Genomic DNA, 23,512 nt, shown 5'->3' with positions numbered 1-23,512 from the left:
TGTCACCAAACATGTCAATGAGATCCCCTTGCCCCTCTGTTTAAAGTCTCTGATGGCTTCCCATCACACCCAGAATAGAGTCAAGAGTGTCACCATGTCCCACAAGGCTCTTCTTGATCTGGACCTCTTTGCCCACGATGCTGGAGTCCTGGAGACCTGTCAGTTTCCAAGTCCACCAAGCTCTTCCTATCCGAGATGCTTCTCATCTGCTGTTCCCCCTTTCTAGAATGTTCTTTGCCTGCCCCTTCCCATGGCTGCCATTCCTCAGTTTCAGCTCAAAATGTTACCTCCTGCAGGAATGCTTCTTCCCCCACGCTTCTAGAATAAGTCCCCCAGCATTTTCCATCTCTACACTCTTTGGGTTTCCCCGAAGCCGTTGAGATCCAGATGTAATGATTTATTTGCTCGTTTGCTTGTTATCATCTGTTCATACACTATTCAAGGCTGGAGGCAGACACGGCACACAGTAAGTCCACAGGGCCCGACCCGCCATGGGAATCTCGTACAGGCTGTTGGTGTTGGATGTGTCCCACTCTGTGCAGTCACAAGTGCCCTCTTTCGTAGCTGGTCAGCCCTTCATCTCTCTGACGGGCACGTCTCGGAGGACAACCCCTGGACATTCGGTGCCTTTCAAGAGCACTGCTGGCCCCTTCAGCTCCAGGGATTTCAATATCGACTGGATGAAGGACAGACATGAGCATCAGCCTCAGCTCAGCACCTGGTGACTGACAACAAAGGCAATTACTCCATCACATCCCTAGCAAGGTGTGAGTGACACTGGCCTGACGAGATGTCTCATCAGAGGTGACCTATGAAGTCACTCGCAGGCTCTGGCAGAGCCCGTCCCAAGTGCTCTAAGGTGAGCAGGTGGTGTGGTGGGGTGGGGTGCGTCGTTTCCCTGGCAGCATTGGCTTTCAGAGTCTTTCGCCCGAAGCCCCATCTTACAAATGGGATACAGGAGTTCCTCATTGCCGTGGCTGATCTCGTAGGACAGCGGTGAAGGCACAGCTTCCAGAGCCGACCACCTGGTTCAATCCTGGCTGCCCCACTTCACAACTCGTGTGATCTTGGGTAAGTTACTTAACCTTTCTGTGCCTCAGTTTCCTGTTAGAGTGGGGAAAAAATTAAGACCTACCTCATAGGTTTCACGAGAGGATTAAAAGAGTTATTCCTTATAAGATGCCTAGAACACTGCCTGGCAACAGGGAGTTCTTTATGAATGTTTGATCCTATTATCATTATTATCTGGCTCTGATCTTCCATTCCAGGAATCTTTATTCTATTAATATCACTATTAGTTTTTAATTTTAAATATTTATCATTTATTCAACATACAATGAATATCTACCGTGTGCCAGGCACTATTCTAGGTGCTGGGGATACAGCAATGACTAAAATTAAGTCCCTGTCCTCACGGGCATCATATTTTAGTAATTCTTGAGGGTATATTTCATGATATGAAATATTTCAAACATACAGAAAATAAGATACCAGACACCCGTGTACCAGGATCCATATTAATGAATATTAACATTTAGCTCTATTTGCCTTACACTGAGCATAGAAGAAAAAGTTATTTCTTTCTTTAAAGAAAAGGTAACTGATGAGAGAGTGAGAGATCTTGTGCTGGTTCCTGAGAGAGGAAAACTTAGGGGCAGGCGGGCAGGGGTAATTTCATCAGCTGTTTCTTTCTGTCCCTCTGTCTAGTTGGCCCCACCCTGAAGATCACCAGGCCCTCAGGGACACACGTCCATGTGCATCAGAGAGTGAATCACACTCGCCACACGAGCCGCTTCTATCCCTCGTCCCTGCACCTCACCTGGATGGAGAACAGACACAAGATTCAGACCGTGGAGTCCCCCCAGGTCATGATAAACGAGACGGGTTTGCTCTCTGGCACACGTGCCAGGCAGAGGCCATGCTGGACGGGAGCGAGTTTGCCTTCTGGGTGGTCCAGGATGAGCAGCCCCCAGTTCAGGCCAACATCACCCTGCTCAGGCATCAGGCTGGGGAAAGGTGAGTGCGGCCTCTCACCCAGCCCCTCTGGCAGCATGGCTGGCAGGGTCAGGGTGGAAACCCGAGGCTTCTGCCTGGGGTGTAGACAGCTGTAGGTCAGGGACTCAGGGCAGCACTGGATGAAGGGGAAGGGAGGGAGGATGCCCTAGGCTGGAGATAAAACTCTCAGGCATTCCCTCCTAAATTCCACTCCTCCCTCCCTCCCCCAGACCCTCACTTAGAAGAAGGAGCGGCACCTCCCTTCCCCAATTCCATGCACTCTTCAGGTTGAAAGATCTCCACCTTAACACTTGACTGCAGGAAATGGCAGAGAGTAAGGACTTTTGGGCACCACAGTGCCTTCTGGGAGGGCTAGTAATGAAGACTGGTTCAGCTGGAAGTTCCGGGAAGTCTATTTTAAAGAGAGACCAGAATTCCTGACTCAGCCAGGAACAGGGTGGGTGCAGGTGCAGGATTTTCATTCTTCTACTGCTAAGTGTGCTCTCTCTCCCTCTCCTTTCTCTGCCCTTTTTTTCTCAGCTCCTCCTACTCTTCCCCCTCCTCATCCTCTTTCTCCCCCTCCACCACCCGGGTCCTAATCCTCTTTCTCTTCCTCTCTCTCACCCTTTGTGGCCTCAGATGACTTTCTCCACTAGGGGGAGCTGCTGGCTAGCAGTTCAGACCCAGAGGCGCGCACTGCTTGGTTCAGCAGGATCGGCTGGAGAGAAAGAATGACTGGCTGGGAGGAGAGTGGGTGGAGAAGGGAGGGTTATGATTGGCCAGGCCTGGGCGACAGGGGTAAGCCAAGTGTGGACTGACAGCTCTCCAGAACCACCTGAAGTGGGGAAGGACAGCTTCCCACAGGAATGTGAGCTTCTGTGCCTGCCTGTGTGTTTTATAGCCCATGTCACTACCAGTGAGAGGGTGAGGGGAATGCCAGGCTGGCAGAACCACATATCTTCACAACAGGGGCTCTGACCTGCATTCTGTCTGTCCCTGAGAGAGCTGGCCTTCAGCTGCCTGCTGTAAGAATTCTCAGGGGATGATCCCACTTACCACTCAATTTCTCTATGCCCTTTTTTTTTTGTTGTCCAGCAGAAATAATAAAAACGTTCACCCAGCGGGATATGCAGATCTGGGTGAAAACCTCCAAAGTGGTCCTTTCTGATGGGAAGCAAGCTACATTATTTCTGCAGTGGCAGTGCCCCAGTCTTTACCCTCCTTGGCTTTGGTGGCTATTACCTACCACGTGCAGAGATTCTATCCACAGAGTGTGCATCTCGCGTGGCTGAGAAGTGCCATATGTTCAAGATAGCTGAGCAACCCACGTCCAAGCAGAATAGCGATGGGACCTCCACCCTGGAAGGCTTGCAGTTGGTGAGTTTCTTGGTGCAGGGATCTGAGCGGTGCTAGAATGTAAGGTGCATTATGAGGCATAGACTCCCATTCAGGCCAACCTCACACTGTCTGCAGCAGCCTACACACACACAAGCCCATTGGGAGCCCAGGTAAGCTCGCGTCTACTCCTGTGATCAGCTGGTTCCCCTCTGTCTCCTGAGTGGAGTGAGATATTTATTAGTTATCTATTTATTTTTTAAACTTTTTTTTAACTTTTTTTGTTTCTTTATTGCAGTAACATTGGTTTATAACATTGTATAAATTTCAGGTGTACATCATTATACTTCTATTTCTGCATGGATTACGTCATGGTCACCACCCAAATACTAATTACAACCCATCACCACACACATGTGCCTAATTATCCCTTTCGCCCTCCTCCCTCCCCCCTTCCCCTCTGGTAACCACCAATCCAATCTCTGTCTCTATGTGTTTGTTTGTTGTTGTTATTATCTACTACTTAATGAGGGAGATCATATGGTATTTGACCTTCTCCCTCTGACTTATTTCACTTTGCATAATACCCTCAATGTCCATCCATGTTGTCACAAACGGCTGGATTTCATCATTTCTTATGGCTGAGTAGTATTCCATTGTGTATATATACCACATCTTCTGTATTCATTCGTCCCTTGATGGGCACTTAGGTTGCTTCCAAGTCTTAGCTATTGTGAATAACGCTGCAATGAACACAGGGGTGCCCGTATCTTTACGCATTGGTGTTTTCAAGTTCTTTGGATAAATACCCAGCAGTGGAATATCTGGACCATATGATAGTTCTATCCTTAATATTTTGAGGAATCTCCACACTGTTTTCCATAGTGGCTGCACCAGTTTGCACTCCCACCAGCAGTGTATGAGAGTTCCCTTCTCTCCACATCCTCTCCAACACATGTTGTTTCCTGTCTTGTTAATTATAGCCATTCTGATGGGCATGAGGTGATATCTGGAGAGAGATATTTAAACTCACAGAGCCCCATTTGGTGTCTCCTTCTGCCCATTGGTATGAGATCCAGAGATGTCTGCACTTATCTTTGCTCCTGGACTTCAAGGTGCTGCTGGGTTAGGGTTAGGGTACCTACAAGTGTGATCCAGCCTCAAGAAAAGGTGGTGAACACTCATAGTTTCTCCAAATGTCTCTTGGAATTCTCAGAGGCTTCCAAACTCATGCATGGTGTAGTGCCCTGGAATTTCAAGATTTTCAAATGAAGGTGGGAATCCAAGATATGCAAGTGGGGTGAAGGTTAAAGTTTTGAAAGCCAAACTCCAGAGTCCCCCCGGCCCATAAATTGTTACATAATTCAGTTTTCATGTGATATATCTTTGGATTGGATAAAGAAAGTATCACTAAAATCAACTCATAGAACCTATCTCACGGACTTGGAGGCACTGACTTGTGGCAAAGTGAATATGGTCTTGGGGAAGAGGGAGAATCCCCCTCTGCCCTTTCCCTTAAGGTTCTTATGGCTGGCCAAATGATTAAGACAGGTTAGCAGGGAAAACCAGGGAAACTGAGTTTCTCAACACAATAGCAGCGATTTTCATCTTAAATACCATCTTCAGCTAAAGACAAAGGAGGATGTTGGAGGGGGGTAGGTTGGGATTTCAGAGGGGAAAAAGATAATTTACATGGAGAGGGAAATGTAAATGTTTGTCAGACAATTCTTTGCAGGGCCACCTGTAAAGAATGTGGCCGGAGAGACAAAAATTATAGTAATCAAGAGTATGTAGACTTAAGGCTTCTCCTTCTGTCCTGATAAGAGTTTCCACAGATAAGGTCATCCCCACCTCTTCTCAGAAGACAGAGGAAGATACCTTTACAAATGAAGAGTTCCCTTCTAAATGTAAATGTTTAGTAAACAAAACTTTGTTAAAAATGGGCTTAGCGAGAACCCTGCTAATCTGTCTATACCCAGAGTTAACTTCCTTTAGACAGTTAATGGGAGAGGTCAAATGTCCGTCAGAAAAAATAATTAAAATAAAAAAAAACATATTTCAGCGTGGCCAATTTTGATCTCAGACAATGGGTATGGGAGAGAGTTCAGAACTCAGAGAGAGGTGTTGGGGTGTCATGAGTAGGGTCCTTATTTCTGATCTGCTCCATGAACCCAGGAGAAACAGAGTGCCTGCCACATAGTAGGTGCTCAATAAATATTCATGGATGACTGAATGAATGAATGAATGCCTGTTTTTCCCTACGGCTCCTGCATGCCCTGCGATGCATTGCCTCCTGCCCTCCCCAAGGGACTCAAGCAGGGACAAGAAGCTGCAAGGACCTGTAGGTTTCCCCAGACCCCTGCCCTTCACTCTGTCACCCCCACCTCCACCACAGACACGCTTCCTCCACACACCCTCCCCGTGTTCCTTCTCTCTGGCACTTGGAGCTGAGTCAAGGATGGACTTTGGTCATGGGGCCTCGGGGATGTCTGGACCCTGATGCACTGAGCTTCAGACTGGCCCTGCCTCCACCCAAAGAGAATCAAGCACGTGAAGAAAACATGTCTCCATCCTGCCCCTGATCATGACCAACCCTTCATTTTCAGAGCAGTTTGTACTTTTATCCAGAGCTTTTGTTGTATGATTTCTTTTTAACACATATGCATTTTGAAATCACTAAGTTGCAGAAGCATTTTTCTCTCCTGAAATATGTAAAGAATAATATAAAAAATATCCATGGGCCTACCATCCTGTCTTTGCAAAATATTAACATTTTCCCATTATGTTCTTCTGTTTCTTTTAAAAACACTGTCCTGAATTGGTGTTTATCATTCTCAAGCATGATTTTATACTTTCACAACATGTATAAATCCTTAAGCAATATTTGATATTACTTTGCTTGTTTTAAATTTTATATAATTGCAGTTATACTGTCTACAGCCTTCTGGAACTTGATTTTAATTTTTATGCTTAGTAGTTTGTGGCATTTATTCATGTTTACATATGAAGCTCCACTTTCTACTGTAAGGATATGCCACTGCTCTGTAGGTTTCTATTGTAAGAATATGCCATGATTTATCTATTCTTCTCATGATGGATATTGAGGCTTTATCTAGTATTTTCCTAGGACAACTTTGCAACAAACATTCTTACCTTTGTTTCCTTGGGCACATACGGGGGAGTCCCTCTTATTCCTGTAGCGTGGTCCCCAGTGCAGCAGTGTTGGTATCATTTGGGAGTTTTTGTTACAGAAAAAGGAGTTTTTAATTTTTGGTCAAGTTTTGTTCTTTCCATTTATACCTTTGATCTAGTTATACTTTTCAGCTATGTGTGTCTGTGTGTTATAGGTGGAAGAGGTCTTATTTTTTCTTCCACAAGGATAAATTATCCAGCACTCACTGATCTGTACTCCCACTTTTGCTATATATCAAGTTTCTGTAAATTTGTGGGTTTTTTTAATGAGGTCTTTGTTCCATTGAGCTTCTTGTTTATCTCCCTGTCAAGACTACACTCTATTAATTAGAATCGCTTTATGATAAATTTTGATTCTTCTTTTGGGAAAGTCTTCCCACATTTTCTTGTTTTCAAAACTATTGTGGCTATTCTTGGCCCAAATGCTTTTTTTTTTTTTTTTTTTGGTGAGGAAGATTGACCATGAGCTAACAGCTATTGCCAATCCTCCTCTTTTTGCTGAGGAAGATTGGCCCTGGGCTAACATCTGTGCCCATCTTTACATGGGATGCCGCCACAGCATAGCTTGATGAGTGGTTCATAGCTTGATCCAAACCAATGAATCCCAGTCCACCGAAGCGGAGCATGGGAACTTAACCACTATGCCATTGGGCCGGCCCCCCAAATGCTTTTTTGAATCACTTTGTCAAGTTTCATGAAAACGCTTTTCAAATTATTATTTGACTGCATTGAATTTATATATTAATTCAGGCAAACTGACATCTTTCCAATATTGAGGATTCCCTTTCATGGATATGATATACCTCTATTTATTTAGGTTTGATTTTGAGCTGTTCAACTCACAATTTTCTAGTTTTTTCCCCCCATAATGGTCTTATGCATCCCTAGTTATAGCTGTCTTTAATGTTTCCTCATTTATGGAATCTTTAAAAATTATTATTACTGTTTTCAGTGGTTTTTGATTAGTAAATAGAATTGTAATTGAGTTTTAAACATCAATCTTAGATCCAGCAAAATTATAACATTCTCTTACTGGTGTTAATAGGATGGGCATTCTTTTCATGTGTCACTCTGCTAACATTAATCTAATTAACTAAAATGAGTTTCCACCTTTGCCACAGTTACGGATGCACGTGTTCTATGAGTGGTATAGGTCTACAGGGTCTACGTATGAAAACCGGAGTCTCCCTGACCTCCCACCATTCTCCACCTCCCAGGGGACACCATTTTCAACCCTTTAACTGATTATTTTATATTTTACTGCCCTACTATTGCATACAGTAGCGTTTATATTGCTACTTCTTGATTTCTGACTCTTAGGCATTATTTATTGACTTCCCACTATGGAAGGGGGGAAATAACGTTCTGTTACTCCTGACCTCACGCCGCACATGCACACTTTCTATTCTCCATCACCCTAATATAATCATAGTATAATTTTGGATAACTTACTAGTCAGCGTCTATGTCATAAGGACTATGAGAGTGTTATTTATGCTGAATCTTGTATCACTCCCAGGTTTTGCTTATGCTGGTCCTTTCATGTGTGTATCTGTGTAACCACCACCATATCAGGATCAGAACAATTCCATGACCACAAAGGTCTGCCTTGTGCTGGCCCTTTAGAGTGACACCCATCCCCACCGTACCAAACCTCTGGCAAATGCCAATCTGTTCTCTATCTCTGTAATTTCAAGAATGTTCTGTAAATGGAATCATACAGTACATGACCTTTTGAGATTGACTTTATTCACTCAACACAATGCCTTCAGGAAACTGACGAGTCATTGCCCACATAAGTAATTCATTCCTTCTTATTGCTGAGTGGTATTTCCCTGCAATGCATGCAGCACAGTTTGTTTAACTATTCTCTTATTATTGAACATTTTGGTTGTTTCTAGTTTTGCTATACAAAGAAAGCTGCTATAAACTTTCATGCACAGGTTTTTGTGTGGACATCAGTTTTCATTTCTCTGAGACAAACACTTGAAAGATTAATTGCTGGGTCATGTAATCCACTTCCTCTCCTGAAAGAAGTCAGGAAATGATTCCTTCTGTTGGATACATTCACATGCAAGTTCTGAGGTCCACATTGCTTGGTGCATTTGGGCTAAGTTTTACAAGTTACATCAATAAAGGGTTGGAATAGGGAGTCATCCAGGAACAGACCTGGTTTTGTCCCAAAGCTGAGCAGGCCCTGGAAAACCCTCTTCCTTCCTCCAGCTGAGTAGCTCTTGGTTGAGGCTGGTGCAGAATGAGGTCACAAGCCAGCCACATCCTAGGATGCTGGGCTTTGGAATTTGGGACCCAGCCCACAGCCACAGATCCTTCTTGGCCTGGGGCTCCCAAGTGGGGAATCACCATGAAGACCTCAAGATGGAGTGAGGGGCCAGGTGGAGAGAGCAGAGGCCCCACGCAGGGAGGAAGCATTATTTCTGTTAGGCCTGTCCAAGTCTCTCCAAAAACAGAAGATGAGCAACTCCTCAACTGTAGCCACCTTTTCTGCCTGATTCCTATTTCACAATCTAGAAGCAGGAACTGTCTAGAATCTGGAAGAAGGTTACTGTCACAGCCATGTCACCTTGTCATAGGCACTTCCTCTTATATCACGGGAGGCGGGCCTTCCCTCCTCTTCACAGAGCACAGAGGTCAGGGTTCTCCCCAGCACACACACTGGGACAGAGCAGGCTCCTCAGGCCTCCAGGATGCCTGTCCCTGCCTCCCGGCCCCGCCCCCCTCCTCCTTGCCTGCTGCTGACTCTACTGCTGGGACTCACAGGTGAGCATTCCTTGGGGTAGAATCCTCTCCCTCTGTCTGGGGACTTTTAGGGTCTCCAGGTAAATACACGTACACCACCCAGAGCTACCACAGAAGGCCCAGACTGGGGACTAGCTGAGAGCATGAAATCGGGGATCTGAGTGCTTTCTCTGTGGATCCATCACCTGCTGGTCACCAGAGGCGTCAAAACAGATGGTGCTTCAAACAGCAACAAGGACAACTTTGTGCTTGTTAACTTGTCTAATCCTCACAATGACCCTTTGATAGCTATGACCATTATGCCTGATTTACAGATGGAGAAACTGAGGCAGAGAGAGTAACTTGTCCAGTGTCCTCTACCCTAAGGCCGGGGCGGAGCCAGGATTCAAGTCTAGGCTGACCAACTCCAGAGTTCATTCCTTTAACCATGTTATGCTGCTCAGCTTCTCAGAGGAGGCTAATTGCAGAAAAATCAGAAAGTACAGAGAAGCGAACAGAAGGATACTCACCACCATCACGCCACTGAGACATCACCACAATTCCAATTCTGCTGTGTGCGCTTGCAAACCTTTGTTAATGATGTGTTGGGTGATTCCCATGTGCCCATTGTTTTCCTGAGCTTTTAGTATGTATTATAATTTTGTTTAATCCCCCCAAATCCTGTACACTACCATGCTAGGCCACATTTTTATATCTATGTGTGAATGCGTATATTTATGTCTGTGTGTATGTATGAGTGGGTGTGAGGAAGTGTACACTCACACACAGGAATTTTTAAAAGACTTGCCTTACAGTTTTCTTCAAATCATTTTCAGTCTACATGAAATGCACATTGAACAGATGTTTAACTTTCTCTGTCTCTCAGCCAACATCCCTCATTTCTGCTTCCCTAAATTTACCCCTTACCCTGCCTAAACTCTTAAGAGAAGTAAACTTCTCTCTTCCGTGTGTTACTATCTTGGAGTCCCTCTTGCATGCTGGATAGAGGTCAGGTGGAGAGAAGGGGACACAACATACAGAGATTCCTGCCTATCTGATCTGTATCTATAATTATATCCATATCTGTATGCATATCTACATCTATACCCTCTAAAGTGAGATGAAGTCTCCTTGCCTCAGGAATCTAATGAGTAATAACGTTAATTTCTTGAACACTCCCCATGTCCAGACACTGTTAGAAATGCCTATGCCTGTTATCTCATGTGATCACTATTTCCAAGGCAGAGACTCTTGTCCCTTCTACCTTACAGAAAGAAAATAGAAGCACAGGGAGCTTCAGGGTCACTCAGTGGTCAACGGTAGAGCTGTGGTTTAAACTCAGGCAGTTGACTCTAGAGCTCATGGGTTTAACCGTTACCCTACTTCTATCCCATGAGATTTCTGCAGTTTCTGCCACTGGGTGTGGGGAAGGGTGGGTGTGGGGAAGAGGGTTTGTGGTTTTCTTCTCCTGGGCTTTTCTGCTTCCTGAGTAAATGCAATTTGCTTTTGTTTTTCACCAAGTCATCTGCACGAGAAACTCAGGTTATGACACAATTTCCACAGAGATTACCCACTTAAAATAGACTTCAGAGTCTCAAGGAGGTGCCACACTGGGCAATTCAGATATCATACAAACATTTTTTGGATACCTACTATTTACCGGGAGCTGCTATTGGAAGTTGGGGTGGATTGGTGAATAAAAGCGAGAAATTAGTTGCCCTCATGGAGCTTATATCTTAGTGGGGAAATGACAGTAAACAATAGACATAATGAATAAGTAAATAATATAGTGTATTAGAAAGTGATAACTGTTAAGGAGAAAACTAAAGTATAGCTGGATAAGAGAATTGAGAACAGACTCTGTAGGCTGGGATGTATTTTAAACAGAGTAGAGGAATCACGGAGAAGGGCAAATTTAAACAAAGAGAAAAAGAAGGTGCAGAAGTGAACCACGTGGTGATCTGGAGGAGGAGACTTCCTGATACAGAACAGCGTGTGCAAAGGCCCTGAGAGTAGGATCCTCCTGCTGTGCTCAAGGATTTGGGCTTTTGCTCTGAGTGACGTGGCTGCCATTGCGAGGTTTTGAAGAGAGAAGTGACATGATCTGACATGAGTTTTAAATTATTCTAGCATTTGGTTAAGAATAGACTATATCAGGACATAGGTAGAGGAAACTAGAGCACGTAAGGTCACTGCCTCCCTGCGAACAAGAAGAAGCGGCTTGCACCAGGACAGTAGCTGGTAGAGGCAGGGGAAAGAGGCCAGATTTTGGAAGCATGCTGGAGTGGAGCCAACAGGATTTCCTAATGCATAGGATTGGGATGGGAGAGAAAGTCTCTAATGGTTTGGGGCCTGAGCATCTGGAAGAGTAATGGCGCCTCAGCTGAGACACAGAGGGCTGTGGGGGACATTCAGGAGTTCACTTTGGGTCATGTTAACTGTAGCTGTTTATTTCCATCCAAAGAACATGTCCAGTGGGTGGTTGGACATACAAGTCCAGAGTTCAGGGGAAAGGTCTGCACCAGAGAAGTAAATACAAGAATTACAGATACACAGACGGCAAATGGATCTCGACCCTCTGCTCCTCTTCTCTCCTCCGTCCTCTATTCCTTCCATTTCTCCCTCCAAGATTCATCCATATTTCTCCCCATTTTTGTCTTAGCAGTTCCCATCTTCTTCTCCAGACTTACAAACCCAAACCACCTAATGCTCTGGGCGCACCAAAGGACCTGCCCTGTAGTAGCATGTGCTGTCCTTAGGAGGCAGATTTGGTTACAAGCAGTGCTAAGTGGATGGGATTCGCCAGCTCACCCTCTGCAAAGGTGAACACAAATATTCTCCCTGAGGAGTAGCTAAGAAATAGAAAAGAGCACAGGATTTATTTGTGGTGTCACAACAGCATTCTCCCCTGATTTATATCCCTGCCACCAGAATCTATGACTGTTTTTTAGGACACCTCAAATAAGTAGGAATGCTTTTGTATTTCTCTGTGTGTCCAGAAACTGGCTAGTCACTGAGGCAGTGAAATGGAACTGGAAAGTCACGCCCCTGCAGTGCAGTGATTGGCCCAAAGGTGACTCGTGTCCCTTCAACTCATAACTCATTGTCCAAACACAGTCAACCACCCACAATTCTTTCAAAACACAAGTTTGAAGTCTGCTGTTTCCTTGCTTGCTCCCATGGTTCTATCTCCCCATTCAAGTTTAGGTTTCTCCACTCTATCAGCCTTTGGGACCACACATTTTATCTTTCTCCTTTAGCCATTTCATCCAATCCCAAGGCTCTACATGGGGCGATCACCTTGTGTTAGTACTTATTTTTGATTGTGGTAAAGTGTACATAACATAAAACTTACCATTTTAACAATCTTTAAGGTTACAATTCAGTGGCGTCAAGTACATCCACAATGTTGTGAAACAGTCACCACTATACATTTCCAGAAATTTTCAACATCCTAAGCAGAAACTCTGTTCCCATTAAACAGTAAGTCTCCTTTCCTCCTTCCCTCCAGCCCCAGTAATCTCTGATCTACTTTTTCTATCTATGCATTTCCCTGTTCTAGGTACTTCATATAAGTGGAATCATAGATTTGTGCTTTTCTATCTGGCTTATTTCACTTAGCAAAATATTTTTAAGGTTAATGCAGGTTACGGGACGTATCTGAATGTCATCGCTTGTTAGTGCTGAATGACATTCCATTTTATGTATATACTAGCTTTTGTTTATCCCTTAATCTCTTGATGCAAATTTGGGTTGTTTCCACTACCTTTTTGTTATTGTGAATAATGCTGCTATGAACATTGATGTACATGTGTCTGTTTGAGTCCCAGCTGTTAATATTTTGGGATATATACCTAAGAGTGGAATTGTTGCCGGCATATGGTAGATACTATGTGTAACTTTTGAAGAAACCTTCACTGTTTCCACAGTGGCTTCCGCATTTTATATTCCTACCAGCAATGCACAAGGGTTTCAATTTCTCCACATCTTTGCCAACAATTATTTTCTGTTTTTTATTTTGTTTTTCATGATAGCCATCCTAAGGGATGTGAAGGAATATCTCATAGTGGTTTTTGCTTTGCATTTTTCTAATGACTAGTGATGTTGAGCATCTTTTTATGTGCTTACTGATCTTTGGCATAACTTTTTTGGAGAAATGTCTATTCAAGTCCTTTGTCCATTTTTTAATTGCGTTGTCTGTTATTTTGTTGTTGAATGGTGAGAGTTCTTTATATATTCTGGATATTAATCCCTTATCAGATTATGCTTGGCAAATATTTTCTCTCATTCTGTCAGTTGTCTTTTCACTATCCTGATAGTGTCCTCTGAGGGACAAAATGTTTTAATTTTGATGAAGTCCAATTTATGTGTTTTTTCTTTTGTTGTGTATACTTTTGGTGTCATAGCCAAAAAAATCATTGCCAAATCCAATGTCAGGAATAGTTTCACTTCTGTTTTTTTCTCAGAATTTTATATTTTTAGCTCTTACATTTAGGTCTTTGATCCATTTTGAGTTCATTTGTTTATATGATACAAACCAAAGGTCCCACTTTATTCTTTTGTATGTGGATATCCAGTTTTCCCAGCATTATTTGTAGAAAATTTGTCCTTTCCCCATTGAATGGTCTTGGTACCCTAGTTGGACATCACTTGACCATATATTTAAAGGTTTATTTCTAGGTTTTCTATTCTATTCCATTGGTTTATATATCTGTTCCAATGTCAGTTCCACAGTACTTTGATCATTGTAGCTTTGTAGTAAGTTTTTTCTTAAGGAAGTGTGAGTCCTCCAACTGTGTTCTTCTTTTTCAAGGTTGGTTGGTTAATTGGGGGTCCCTTGAGATTTCATATGAATTTTGGAATGTATTTTTCGATTTATGCAAAATATTTCTGCCATTATGATTTTGACAGGAATTGTATCAAATCTGTAGATTGCTTTAGGTAGTAGTCAGTACTCATCCTAATAATATGAAGTCTTCCAATCCATGAACAGGGATGTTTTTCCATTTATTTATGTCTTCTTTAATTTCTTTCAGCAATGTTTTGTACTTTTGAGTGTACAAGGCTTTCATTTCCGTGGTTAAATTTATTCCTCGGTATTTTATAATTTTTGATGCTGTTGTAAATGGAATTGTTTGCTTAATTTCCTTTTTGGATTGTTCATCACTAATGTATCGAAATGCAACTGATTTTTGCCTGTTGATTTTTTATCTTGCAAATTTGCTGAATTCATTTATTAGCTCTAACAGTTTTGTGTGTGTGTGTATGTGTAATCACTAGAGTTGCTACATATAAAATCATGTCATGTGCAAACAGAGATAGCTTTACTTCTTCCTTTCCATTTTGGATGCCTTTCATTTATTTTTCTTGCCTAATTGATTTTTCTGGAATTTCAAATATTGCCTTGAATGGAAGTGGTGAAAGTGGGCATCTTTGTCTTGTTCCTGATCTTCAGGGGAAAAACTTTCAGACTTTCTCCGTCTAGTATGTTGTTTGCTGTGGGTTTTTTATCGTTTTGTGGAAATTTCTATCTATTCCTGGTATACGGCCTGTTTTTATTATTAAAAACATTGACTTTGTCAAATGCTTTTTCTGCATCTAATAAGAGGATCATGGGGTTTTTTTTCCTTCATTCTATTAATGTGATATATTACATTGTTTGATTTTCGTATAGTGAACCATTTTTGTATTCTGGGAATAAATCCCAGTTGGTCATGTGGTAAAACTCTTTTAATATGCTGTTGATTTTGGTTTACTAGTATTTCATTGTGGATTGTTGCATCAATTTACATAAGAGATATTGGTCTGTAGTTTTCTTATAGTGCATTTGTCTGGCTTTGGTATTAGGATAATGCTGGCCTGCAATTGAGCCTAGAATGACTCTGAATAAGATAGAAAGACTTCCTTCCTCTTCAATTTTTTGGAAGAATTTGAAGAGGATTAGTGTTAGTTCTTTAAATGTTTGGTAGAATCCACCAGTTGAGTCAAGTTTTCCTTGGCTTTTGTTTTTGGGAGATTTTTGATTATTGATGCAATCTCCTTCCTAGTTGTAGGTCTATTCAGATTTTCTTGTTCTTCTTGATGCAGTCTTGGTAAGGTGTGTGTTTCTAAGAATTTGCCCATTTTATCCTGGTTATCCAATTTTTTGGTGTACAATTGCTCATAGTACTCTTTTATAATCTCTCTTACCTCTATAAAATTTTATTAGTGTTCTTTAATTTCTGATTTTAGTTATGCAGGTCTTCTCTCTGTTTTTCTTAGTCAATCTAGCTAAAAGTTTGTCAGTTGGGATGATCTTTTTGAAGAACCTCTGTTCGTTTTGTTTATTCTCTCTTTGGTTTTTATATTCACATTTTATTTATCTCTGCTTGAAAATAGTAATAATAAAAATTAAGAAATTTAAAAAAATAATCTTTTTTATTCTCTTCCTTTTGCTAGCTGTGGGTTTTAGTTTTATTTTTCTCTTCTTTTTCTAATTTCTTAAGGTATATAGTTAAGCTATTAATTTATGATCTTTCCTCTTTTGAAATGTATCCATTTACAGCTATAAATTTCCCTCTAGCACTGCTTTCGCTGCATCTTAAGTTTTGGTATGTTGTGTTTATGTTTTCACTTGTCTCAAGGCATTTTCTAATTTCCCTTGTGACTTCTGTGACTATTGATTTTTTAAGAGTGTGTTGTTTGATTTCTATGTATTTGTGAAAATTCCATTTCTCCTTCTATTATTGATTTCTAGTATTGTTTTTCAAACTAGTTCACTGGTTCACTGCTTGGATAGCATGTCTTCCAGTTTCCAATCAGTTTCCTTTTCATTCAACCTGTGTGACAATGCCACATACACGGGCGTTCTGTTGTGGCATCAGGTTTCTGAAACAGTCAGAAGGGATCTGTGTGGTAGACAGAACAATGATCGCTCATTGTTCTATGCATTTGTGAATATTCCGTTTTTCCTTCTGTTATTGATTTCTAGTTTTATTTTTCAAACTGTTTCACCATTGCACTGCTTGAGTAGCCCTTTCTCAGATTCTCATAAATTGCTTTGTCATTCAAACTATGTGACAATGCCACATATATGGGATTTGTTATGGAAACTGGTTTCTGTAACAGGCAGAAGAGATCTATGTGGTAGACAGAACAATAGCCCCTCGAAGAGGTCCAATTCCTAATACCTGGAACCTGTGAATATTTTACTTTATAAGGCAAAGGGATTTGGCAGGAGTGATTAACTTAAGACTCTTGATATGGGGAGATTATCCAAGATCATCAAGGTGGGCCCAGTGTGATCACAAGGGTCCTTATAGGAAGGAGGCAGGAAAGTCAAAGGTAGACGAGGCCAAGACAACGGAAGCAGAAGGCTGAAGTAATAGGAGTAAAAAGAAGTAATAGGAGTAACAGAACCATGAGGAAAGGAACGTGGCAGCCTCTAGAATTAGGAAAGGCAAGGAGGGAGCTTCCACAAGAAATGCAGCTCAGCTGACACATTTAATTTTAGCCCAGTAACACCAGTTGTGGACTTCTGACCTCCAGAACTGTAAGATAATAAATTTCTGTTATTTTAAGCCACTAAATTATTGGTAATTTGTTACAGCAGGATTAGGACATTAATATAACATGATTACGCTATGGAAAAAAATCCCAGGAACTTGAAACAATGTTTCACTTCTTATTTAAACTACATATTCATTGTGTGTTGGGAGCTCTGCCTGTCAGTGTCACTCAAGTATCCAGGCTGAAAGAGCAGATGCATCATGAGCATGTGGAAGAGGGAAGTTGATCCATAGAGGTTCTGAGAGTTAAATGCATATCCCACAAAATACATCCATCACTTCTACTGCAACTCAACGATCTAAAGATGTCTCCAGGCCCCGTTCAACGCAATGGTCCAGAAATGCAACCCTCTGTGAGGACAGAGAGTGGATATGCAGAATTATTTGGTGAAGCATGACATCTAGAGAGGGCTCAGGCACTCAAAGTGGCTCTCTGCCACATCACTTAACCTCTCTGTGCCTCAGTTGCTCATTTGTGATACAGTCTCACATTACATACTTGTTGTGAGAGTTACATGCAGGGTCCGTGCAATGTGCTGAGCTCAAGGCCCGCCTGTGCTGTGCACTCAGTTAGTGACAGCTGTTATTGATCAACGCTTGAGAAAACCTACAGGATCACATAAGACTAAATAAACGATTGGTTTGTTTTTCTCCAGGAGCAGCAGGTGCGGAGGAGCTGCAGGTGCTTCAGCCTGAGAAGTCAGTGTCTGTTGCAGCAGGAGAGACGGTCACTCTGCACTGTATCATGACCTCCCTCATCCCCATTGGGCCCGTCCAGTGGTTCAGGGGGACAGGGCCAGGTCGGGAGTTAATCTACAGTTTCAAAGGAGGCCACTTCCCCCGAGTAACAAATGTTGCAGACACCACAAAGAGAAACAGCATGGACTATTCCATCCGCATCAGTAACATCACCCTGGCAGACACTGGTATCTACTACTGTGTGAAGTTCCAGAAAGGGAGCCCTGATGACGTGGAGTTTAAGTCTGGACCAGGCACCCAGCTGACCGTGAGTGGTGAGTACAGCGTGGGCCTCCTTCATCCCCTGGTGTGTGACAACAAGTCAATAATAACGCCCCCCATTCTTTGAGCAACAGCAAGAATCAGGTGTGGCTGTGGGTGCTTATATTCATGATCTGATTTCACCCCCTTCCACTGATCAGGAAAGTTGAGGCCTGGAGAGGTCGTGCTTGTAGCTCAAGACCCCACAGCTGGTAAATGGGGGGGAATGTCTGAACCCTGGTCTGCCTGGCTCCACAGTCTTTGCCTTTTCCATCCTGTCCAGCCCTTTGTTCCAGGGAGGAGGGAACTGAAAGTCTGAGTGACTCGCCCAGTCACAGGGCCAGACCTTGCCCCTGCCCCCAGAGAGTGCCCCTCAATGTGGCCGAGTCTTCCTTTACTCAACACTTACTGAGCACCTACGGTGTGCCAGGCTCTGCTCTGTGCTATGGAAGCAGCAGTGGACACAGCAGGCAAAGGCTCTTCTCCCAGGAAGCTCACGTCCTCTTCCCTTCCTGTGAGGAGCAATCCAGGCAGGGCAAGGAGGGAGAACGTGTGTTTCTTCATCTCATCCTCTGAAACATCACACTGAGAGGAACCCCTAAGAGGCCCAGACTCTGTTTACTCTGACAGCTCGGCTGGAGGAGACGCGCACAGGTTGGGTGTTTGCTGTGTGTCTGTCCAAAAAACCCTCGAGTGATTCAGAGACCAACTCACACAGTCCCTGAAGGCTCCCGGCAGACTGGGCCATCTCAGAATGTCCCTCACCGAGGGAAGAGGTTCCCCATGTGTGTGACTTGGGTGTTTCCTGTTGAGGCAGCAAGGATGGTAATTTAGGGTTTTCTGCCAGAGGCCCAGGATACTGAATCCTGAAATGTCTGCACAGAAAGCACCGTTAGACCCATCCAGCCCAAACCCCACATGTACAGATGGGGAGCCTGTGGCCAAGAGATGACGGGGGACTTGCCCACGGTCTCAAGGCCAGTGAGGGAGGGGATCATTCCAGAATCCAGATCTGATTCCAGGCAGGACCCTTCCTGCCCTGGCATTTTACACTCTTTCTCTGGAAGAGCCTGGCCCATAGTAAGTGATGAATAAATTTGCTAACCAAACCACTGAACAGGAAGCCAGCATTACTCCTTTTCATCGGTTTTTCAAAGGTTCAGAATGCCCCTTGCATTCAGCCCCTGAGGCCCAAGCTGATTGGGAAGCTCTCCTCATCTTCAGCCACATCATCTGCAATCAAGCATTCCATGTCAGCACCCAGAGGTGCCCATTGTTTCAACAGCTACATCACATCCACTGTATGGAGACAGCATCCTTCATTTTAGTCTTCCATTTATGGATACAAAGTTGTTCCCAACCTTGGGATATTAAACCAGTGCTGCACCACTCTAATCAAGTGGGAGGTGCCCACTGGAGGTGGCATTGCTAGGTCAGCAGATACGTGTATTTTAATTTGTTGGATATTGCCAAATTTCCCGCCTAGAGGTGGTAGCAATTGAGTATCCCCACAACCCTGCCCCTTCCTCAGAGTTCACCTCTGGGAACCAGTGTGTCCTCCTCTGTAAGATGAGGATGATGACCCGCCCTCCCAGCACTATTAGAAGGATGAAAAAATAACATATGTAAAGGGTCTTAACAGTGTCACACATTTATGGTCAGTGATGATAATCACAATCATGTTTATTGTTTATAAATGTTCCTTTTTTAGCCAAACCCTCTCCCCCCGTGGTATCGGGCCCCATGGCGAGGGCCCCACCTGAGCAGACAGTGAACTTCACGTGCGAGTCCCACGGCTTCTCCCCCAGAAACATCACCCTGAAGTGGTTCAAAAATGGGAATGAGCTCCCAGCCTCCCAGATCAACATGGACCCAGAGGGAGACGGCGTTTCCTACAGTGTCTCCAGCACAGCCAAGGTGGTGCTGGCCCCGGGGGATGTTCGCTCCCAGGTCATCTGCGAGGTGGCCCACGTCACCCTGCAGGGGGGCCCTCCTCTTCGTGGGACGGCCAACTTGTCTGAGACCCTGCAAGGTAGACGCCCCTCACCCCAGCCCAAGCCCACACCTGCCCCCACGCCCCCAAGCCCCCAAGCCCACTCCTCCCCCTGCTGTTTGTTCCAGGCCTGAATTTCCTGGAATCTAGTTCCTGACCATCCTTCCCAATCACCAGGCACCTGGATGTGCTGGTCACTCACCTGTTTTAACGGCAGCTGCCAGGTGAACACCTGCCCCGTGCCAAGCTCTGTGCTAGATCGTGTCGTCCACTTTACCAATAGCAGTTCCAGTTACTGAGCACCTACTCTAAGCCCAGCCCCTACCTGCTTGGTGATTTCATTTATTTTGCTACAGTTATGCTCCCACTGTATGCCAGGGGCTGTGCTTGTTGATTTCACTCATTATGACCCTAATAGGAGCTAGCAGTCCCTGAGCACCTACTGTGAGCCTGGCACTGTGCTTTGTGATTTCATTCATATGCAGAGAGTCCTCTCAGTGTTTGAGCGCCTGCTGCATGCCTAGCACTGTCCTGGGTGATTCCCATCTGGGGTGGTGGGAGCTAAGGTATGGAGCCCTCCTCTGTGATCTGTCTGTTCCATAATGTCAGAGCCTCTGCCCTGTGCTGTTTCAGTTCCGCCCACCTTGGAGGTTTCCTAACAGCCCACGGCAGGGAACCTGGTGAACGTCACCTGCCAGGCAAACAAGTTCTACCCCCGGCCCCTAAAGCTGACCTGATTGGAGAATGGAAACGTGTCCCGAACAGAAACGGCCTCAACACTCATAGAGAACAAGGATGGCACCTTTAACTGGACGAGCTGGCTCCTGGTGAACTCATCTGCCCACAGGGAGGATGTGGTGCTCACCTGCCAGGTGGAGCATGACGGGCAGCCGGCGGTCACCAAACACCATACGCTGGAGGCCTCTGCCCACCAGAAGGAGCAGGACACAGGTGGAACCCCTGGTGAGGCCTCCACTCCTACTGACTTGGCTCCTTTTAAATTGTATCTTTTTTAGATATTAAATGTAGTAATTAATGCGTATTAGAGAATAATCTAGAAGTCTATAAATATAAAGCAGAACTTGGAAGTGAGCTCCCCTCCCCCACATCCCACAGCCCAAGAGTCACCACCGGTAAGAGTTTGGTGCATATCTTTACAGATGTTTTGACATAAATACATATTAAAGAAAGAAGTAGGGAATGAGGAGGGTCATCCTGCTCATCCTGTTCAAGCATCCTGCTTCTTGCTTTCTTCACCTGACAATGATTATGTTCACCATCCACATCAGCCCACCTCCCTCTTCCTTGCTGTCTCTAAACTCTGCCTAGTCTCTATTCCATCCTAGACTTATCCATCCACATCACTAATGCCACCACAGCAGACGCCTGCCCCTACTAACTACCCTGTGAAATTCTCAGAAGGGAGCTCTGAGGACGTGGGGTTTGAGTCTGGACCAGCCACCTGGGTGACCCTGAGTGGTCAAAACACCAGCCTGCTTTGTTCCTTGATTTCTGACAATGGTCCAGCAATAATCACAACCGCTCACTGCACATTTACTATATGCAAATTCCAGTTCCTCTGTGATCTCCTTTCCTGCTGCAACCACCCTGAGAGATTTGAGTGTTACCAATGAGACTTGAGGGGCAATGGTCAGTATGTTGTTGAAGAATTTTTGCTGTTAGACCAGGTGATTGGGCTAAATTAATCAAGGTAAATCTGAGTCCCTGAGGACAGGGACCACCAGCCTTTACAGGACATATCTGCTAATTAGAGACTCATTCCCCCTCTGCTGGGTATTGTCCCAAGGACCTACAAAGTCCCCCTTTCCGTGAACAATATACGTCTCATTTCTCTCTCATGTAACATCAGAAGGGAACAGAGTCAGGTTTCCAGGAGTCTTGACTCCAGAAGAACTTTCAAAGGCCCATGTTCCTTCCATCTGCCCTATGGTGTTATCCTCATCTGCTGGGTCAACTCTTGGACACCAGTGTCCATGACCCTGTCTGCTGAAAGAGTAAAGATGGGAAAAGGAAGACAATTTCCCTTAAACCAAGAGACAAACAGAAGCTGCATAACTGTGTCCACTAATAACTTGGTCAAGTATGCACATCCAGATGCAAGTGGCGTCCACTATTGTGTGGTCTATGATTAAGGACATTTGTTTTCTACAAAGCCAATACCATTACACACTTAATAAAGTTAACAATAATTCCCTAATATCATCTAAAATGGAGTATACATTCACATTTTCCCAAATTTCTTTTATAGCTGTTTTTTGGCACCAAAATGGTTTTAATTCATCCATAAAGGCTTGGTAGAATATTCCTGTGCAACCATCAGGGTCTCAAGAATTCTTTTTCATGAATATTTAAATTATGAGTTCAATTTCCTTAATAGTTTAGGGCTATTCAAATTATTCATTTCATGTTGAGTGAATTGTGGTAGATTGTGCTTTTTGAGGAATTTGGTCCATTTTCCCTAAATTGTCAAAGCTGTCTGTAAGATTGCACACAATCTTCCCTTATTATCCTTCTGACATCTGCAGGGTCCATAGTGATGTCCTGTCTTTCATTCCCGATTTCTGAAATGTGTCATTTCTCCTTTTTTTATTGTCAGTCTTGCCAGAAATTTTTCAATGTTATTGATCTTTCCAAAGAACCTGCGTTTTGTTTCAGGGATTTTTCTCTATTGTTTCTCTGTTTTCAATTTCATTGATTTTTCTCCTCTTTTCTGTACTATTTCCATCCTTCCTTCTGCTTTGGGTTTATTTTGCTCCTCCTTTTCTAGTTTCCTGAGGCAGGAGCTTAGATGATTGGTTTTATGCTCCTCTTTTCTCTAATGCCATCCTGGTCTCCTCCTGTGCTGGGCAGTCAGGAGAGTGGAATCTTGACCCCTGGCCGCTGTGTTCTCCCTCCAGTCCTCAGGGCCCAGCCAGTCTGCTTCCTCGTCCTCCTGTCAGCGTCCTCCTGTGCTTGTACCTCGCGTTGTTTCTAGTGGTCAGAGTTGTACTGAAGGGGGAGAGTAGGGAGAGATGGGTCCACACCATCCTGTCAGGACCAGCCTGGGTTTGCTCCTCAGTCTCCACCTCCCCCGGGGCTCAGACCAGGGCTGTTAGTTCTGGTGCTCTCAGTGTGCCTGACCGAGCACCCTCGCTAGTGTACTGAGTCTGGAAATGGTTTTTGGGTTGTCCAGGTTGGCGGGCTGGAGCAGAGTGCAAGATGCCTCCATGACCCTGCTGCAGCAGGATGCCCAGCCTGCCCCGGGCATCTGAGGGCTCCAGCCACTGCAGTCCTGGGTTCAATGGGCCTGGCGTGAGGGTGAGCATCTTTGGGTTTGTTTGTATGTTGTTGGGGTATTTACAATATTTCTAGCTTAATGACCCTCTCTTCTCTCAGTACAGTATAAGCCAGGTGTGTTAATGGAGTTTGGGTGGGTTGGTTGGTTTTGACAGTGAGACAAAGGTTCTGAGGCCTCTGAGTTTTTTGGTTCTCTTTTTCTTCAGGATCTTAAATTTCCCTCCCCCCGTTTCCTTTTTCCCTTCACCACTCAATTGCCAAACAGCGCTTCTTCCTTTTTTTCTGCCTTTTTGCCCAGAAGTTACGCCCTTTAAATTGAGCCCATCCCTTTTGTCACATCTGTCCTTTGAAATGTCCCAGCCTCCTTGTATTAGGTATCTGTTGCCACTGTAAACAATTACCACACTTTCTGTGGCTTT

The 23,512-nt window shown here is 44.1% G+C and overlaps 1 protein-coding gene across 1 annotated transcript; it reads left to right on the top strand.

The window, feature by feature from the left end:
• Positions 1-94: 94 nt before the first annotated feature.
• Positions 95-23,068, top strand: LOC131418200 (signal-regulatory protein beta-1-like). The gene is made up of 9 exons (XM_058562196.1): positions 95-158; positions 1,708-1,865; positions 1,910-2,016; positions 3,469-3,503; positions 17,461-17,817; positions 19,515-19,835; positions 20,562-20,759; positions 22,715-22,751; positions 22,990-23,068. Exons 1-9 carry the CDS (start codon positions 95-97, stop codon positions 23,066-23,068), a joined length of 1,356 nt encoding a protein of 451 aa, XP_058418179.1.
• The last annotated feature ends 444 nt before the right edge of the window (positions 23,069-23,512 follow it).

The sequence above is a fragment of the Diceros bicornis genome, chromosome 19, assembly GCF_020826845.1.
Source record: "Diceros bicornis minor isolate mBicDic1 chromosome 19, mDicBic1.mat.cur, whole genome shotgun sequence".
NCBI lineage: Eukaryota > Metazoa > Chordata > Mammalia > Perissodactyla > Rhinocerotidae > Diceros > Diceros bicornis.
This window is presented reverse-complemented; position numbering and strand designations above follow the sequence as displayed.

What these genes read in the sequence shown, in the direction of transcription:
- LOC131418200 (XM_058562196.1), top strand. Translation starts at nt 95, where the DNA reads ATGTCCCACAAGGCTCTTCTTGATCTGGACCTCTTTGCCCACGATGCT. An exon ending in CACCCAGCTGACCGTGAGTG is followed by an intron (nt 17,818 to 19,514) that starts GTGAGTACAGCG and finishes TTCCTTTTTTAG; the next exon opens with CCAAACCCTCTCCCCCCGTG. An exon ending in GTCTGCTTCCTCGTCCTCCT is followed by an intron (nt 22,752 to 22,989) that starts GTCAGCGTCCTC and finishes TGGGTTGTCCAG; the next exon opens with GTTGGCGGGCTGGAGCAGAG.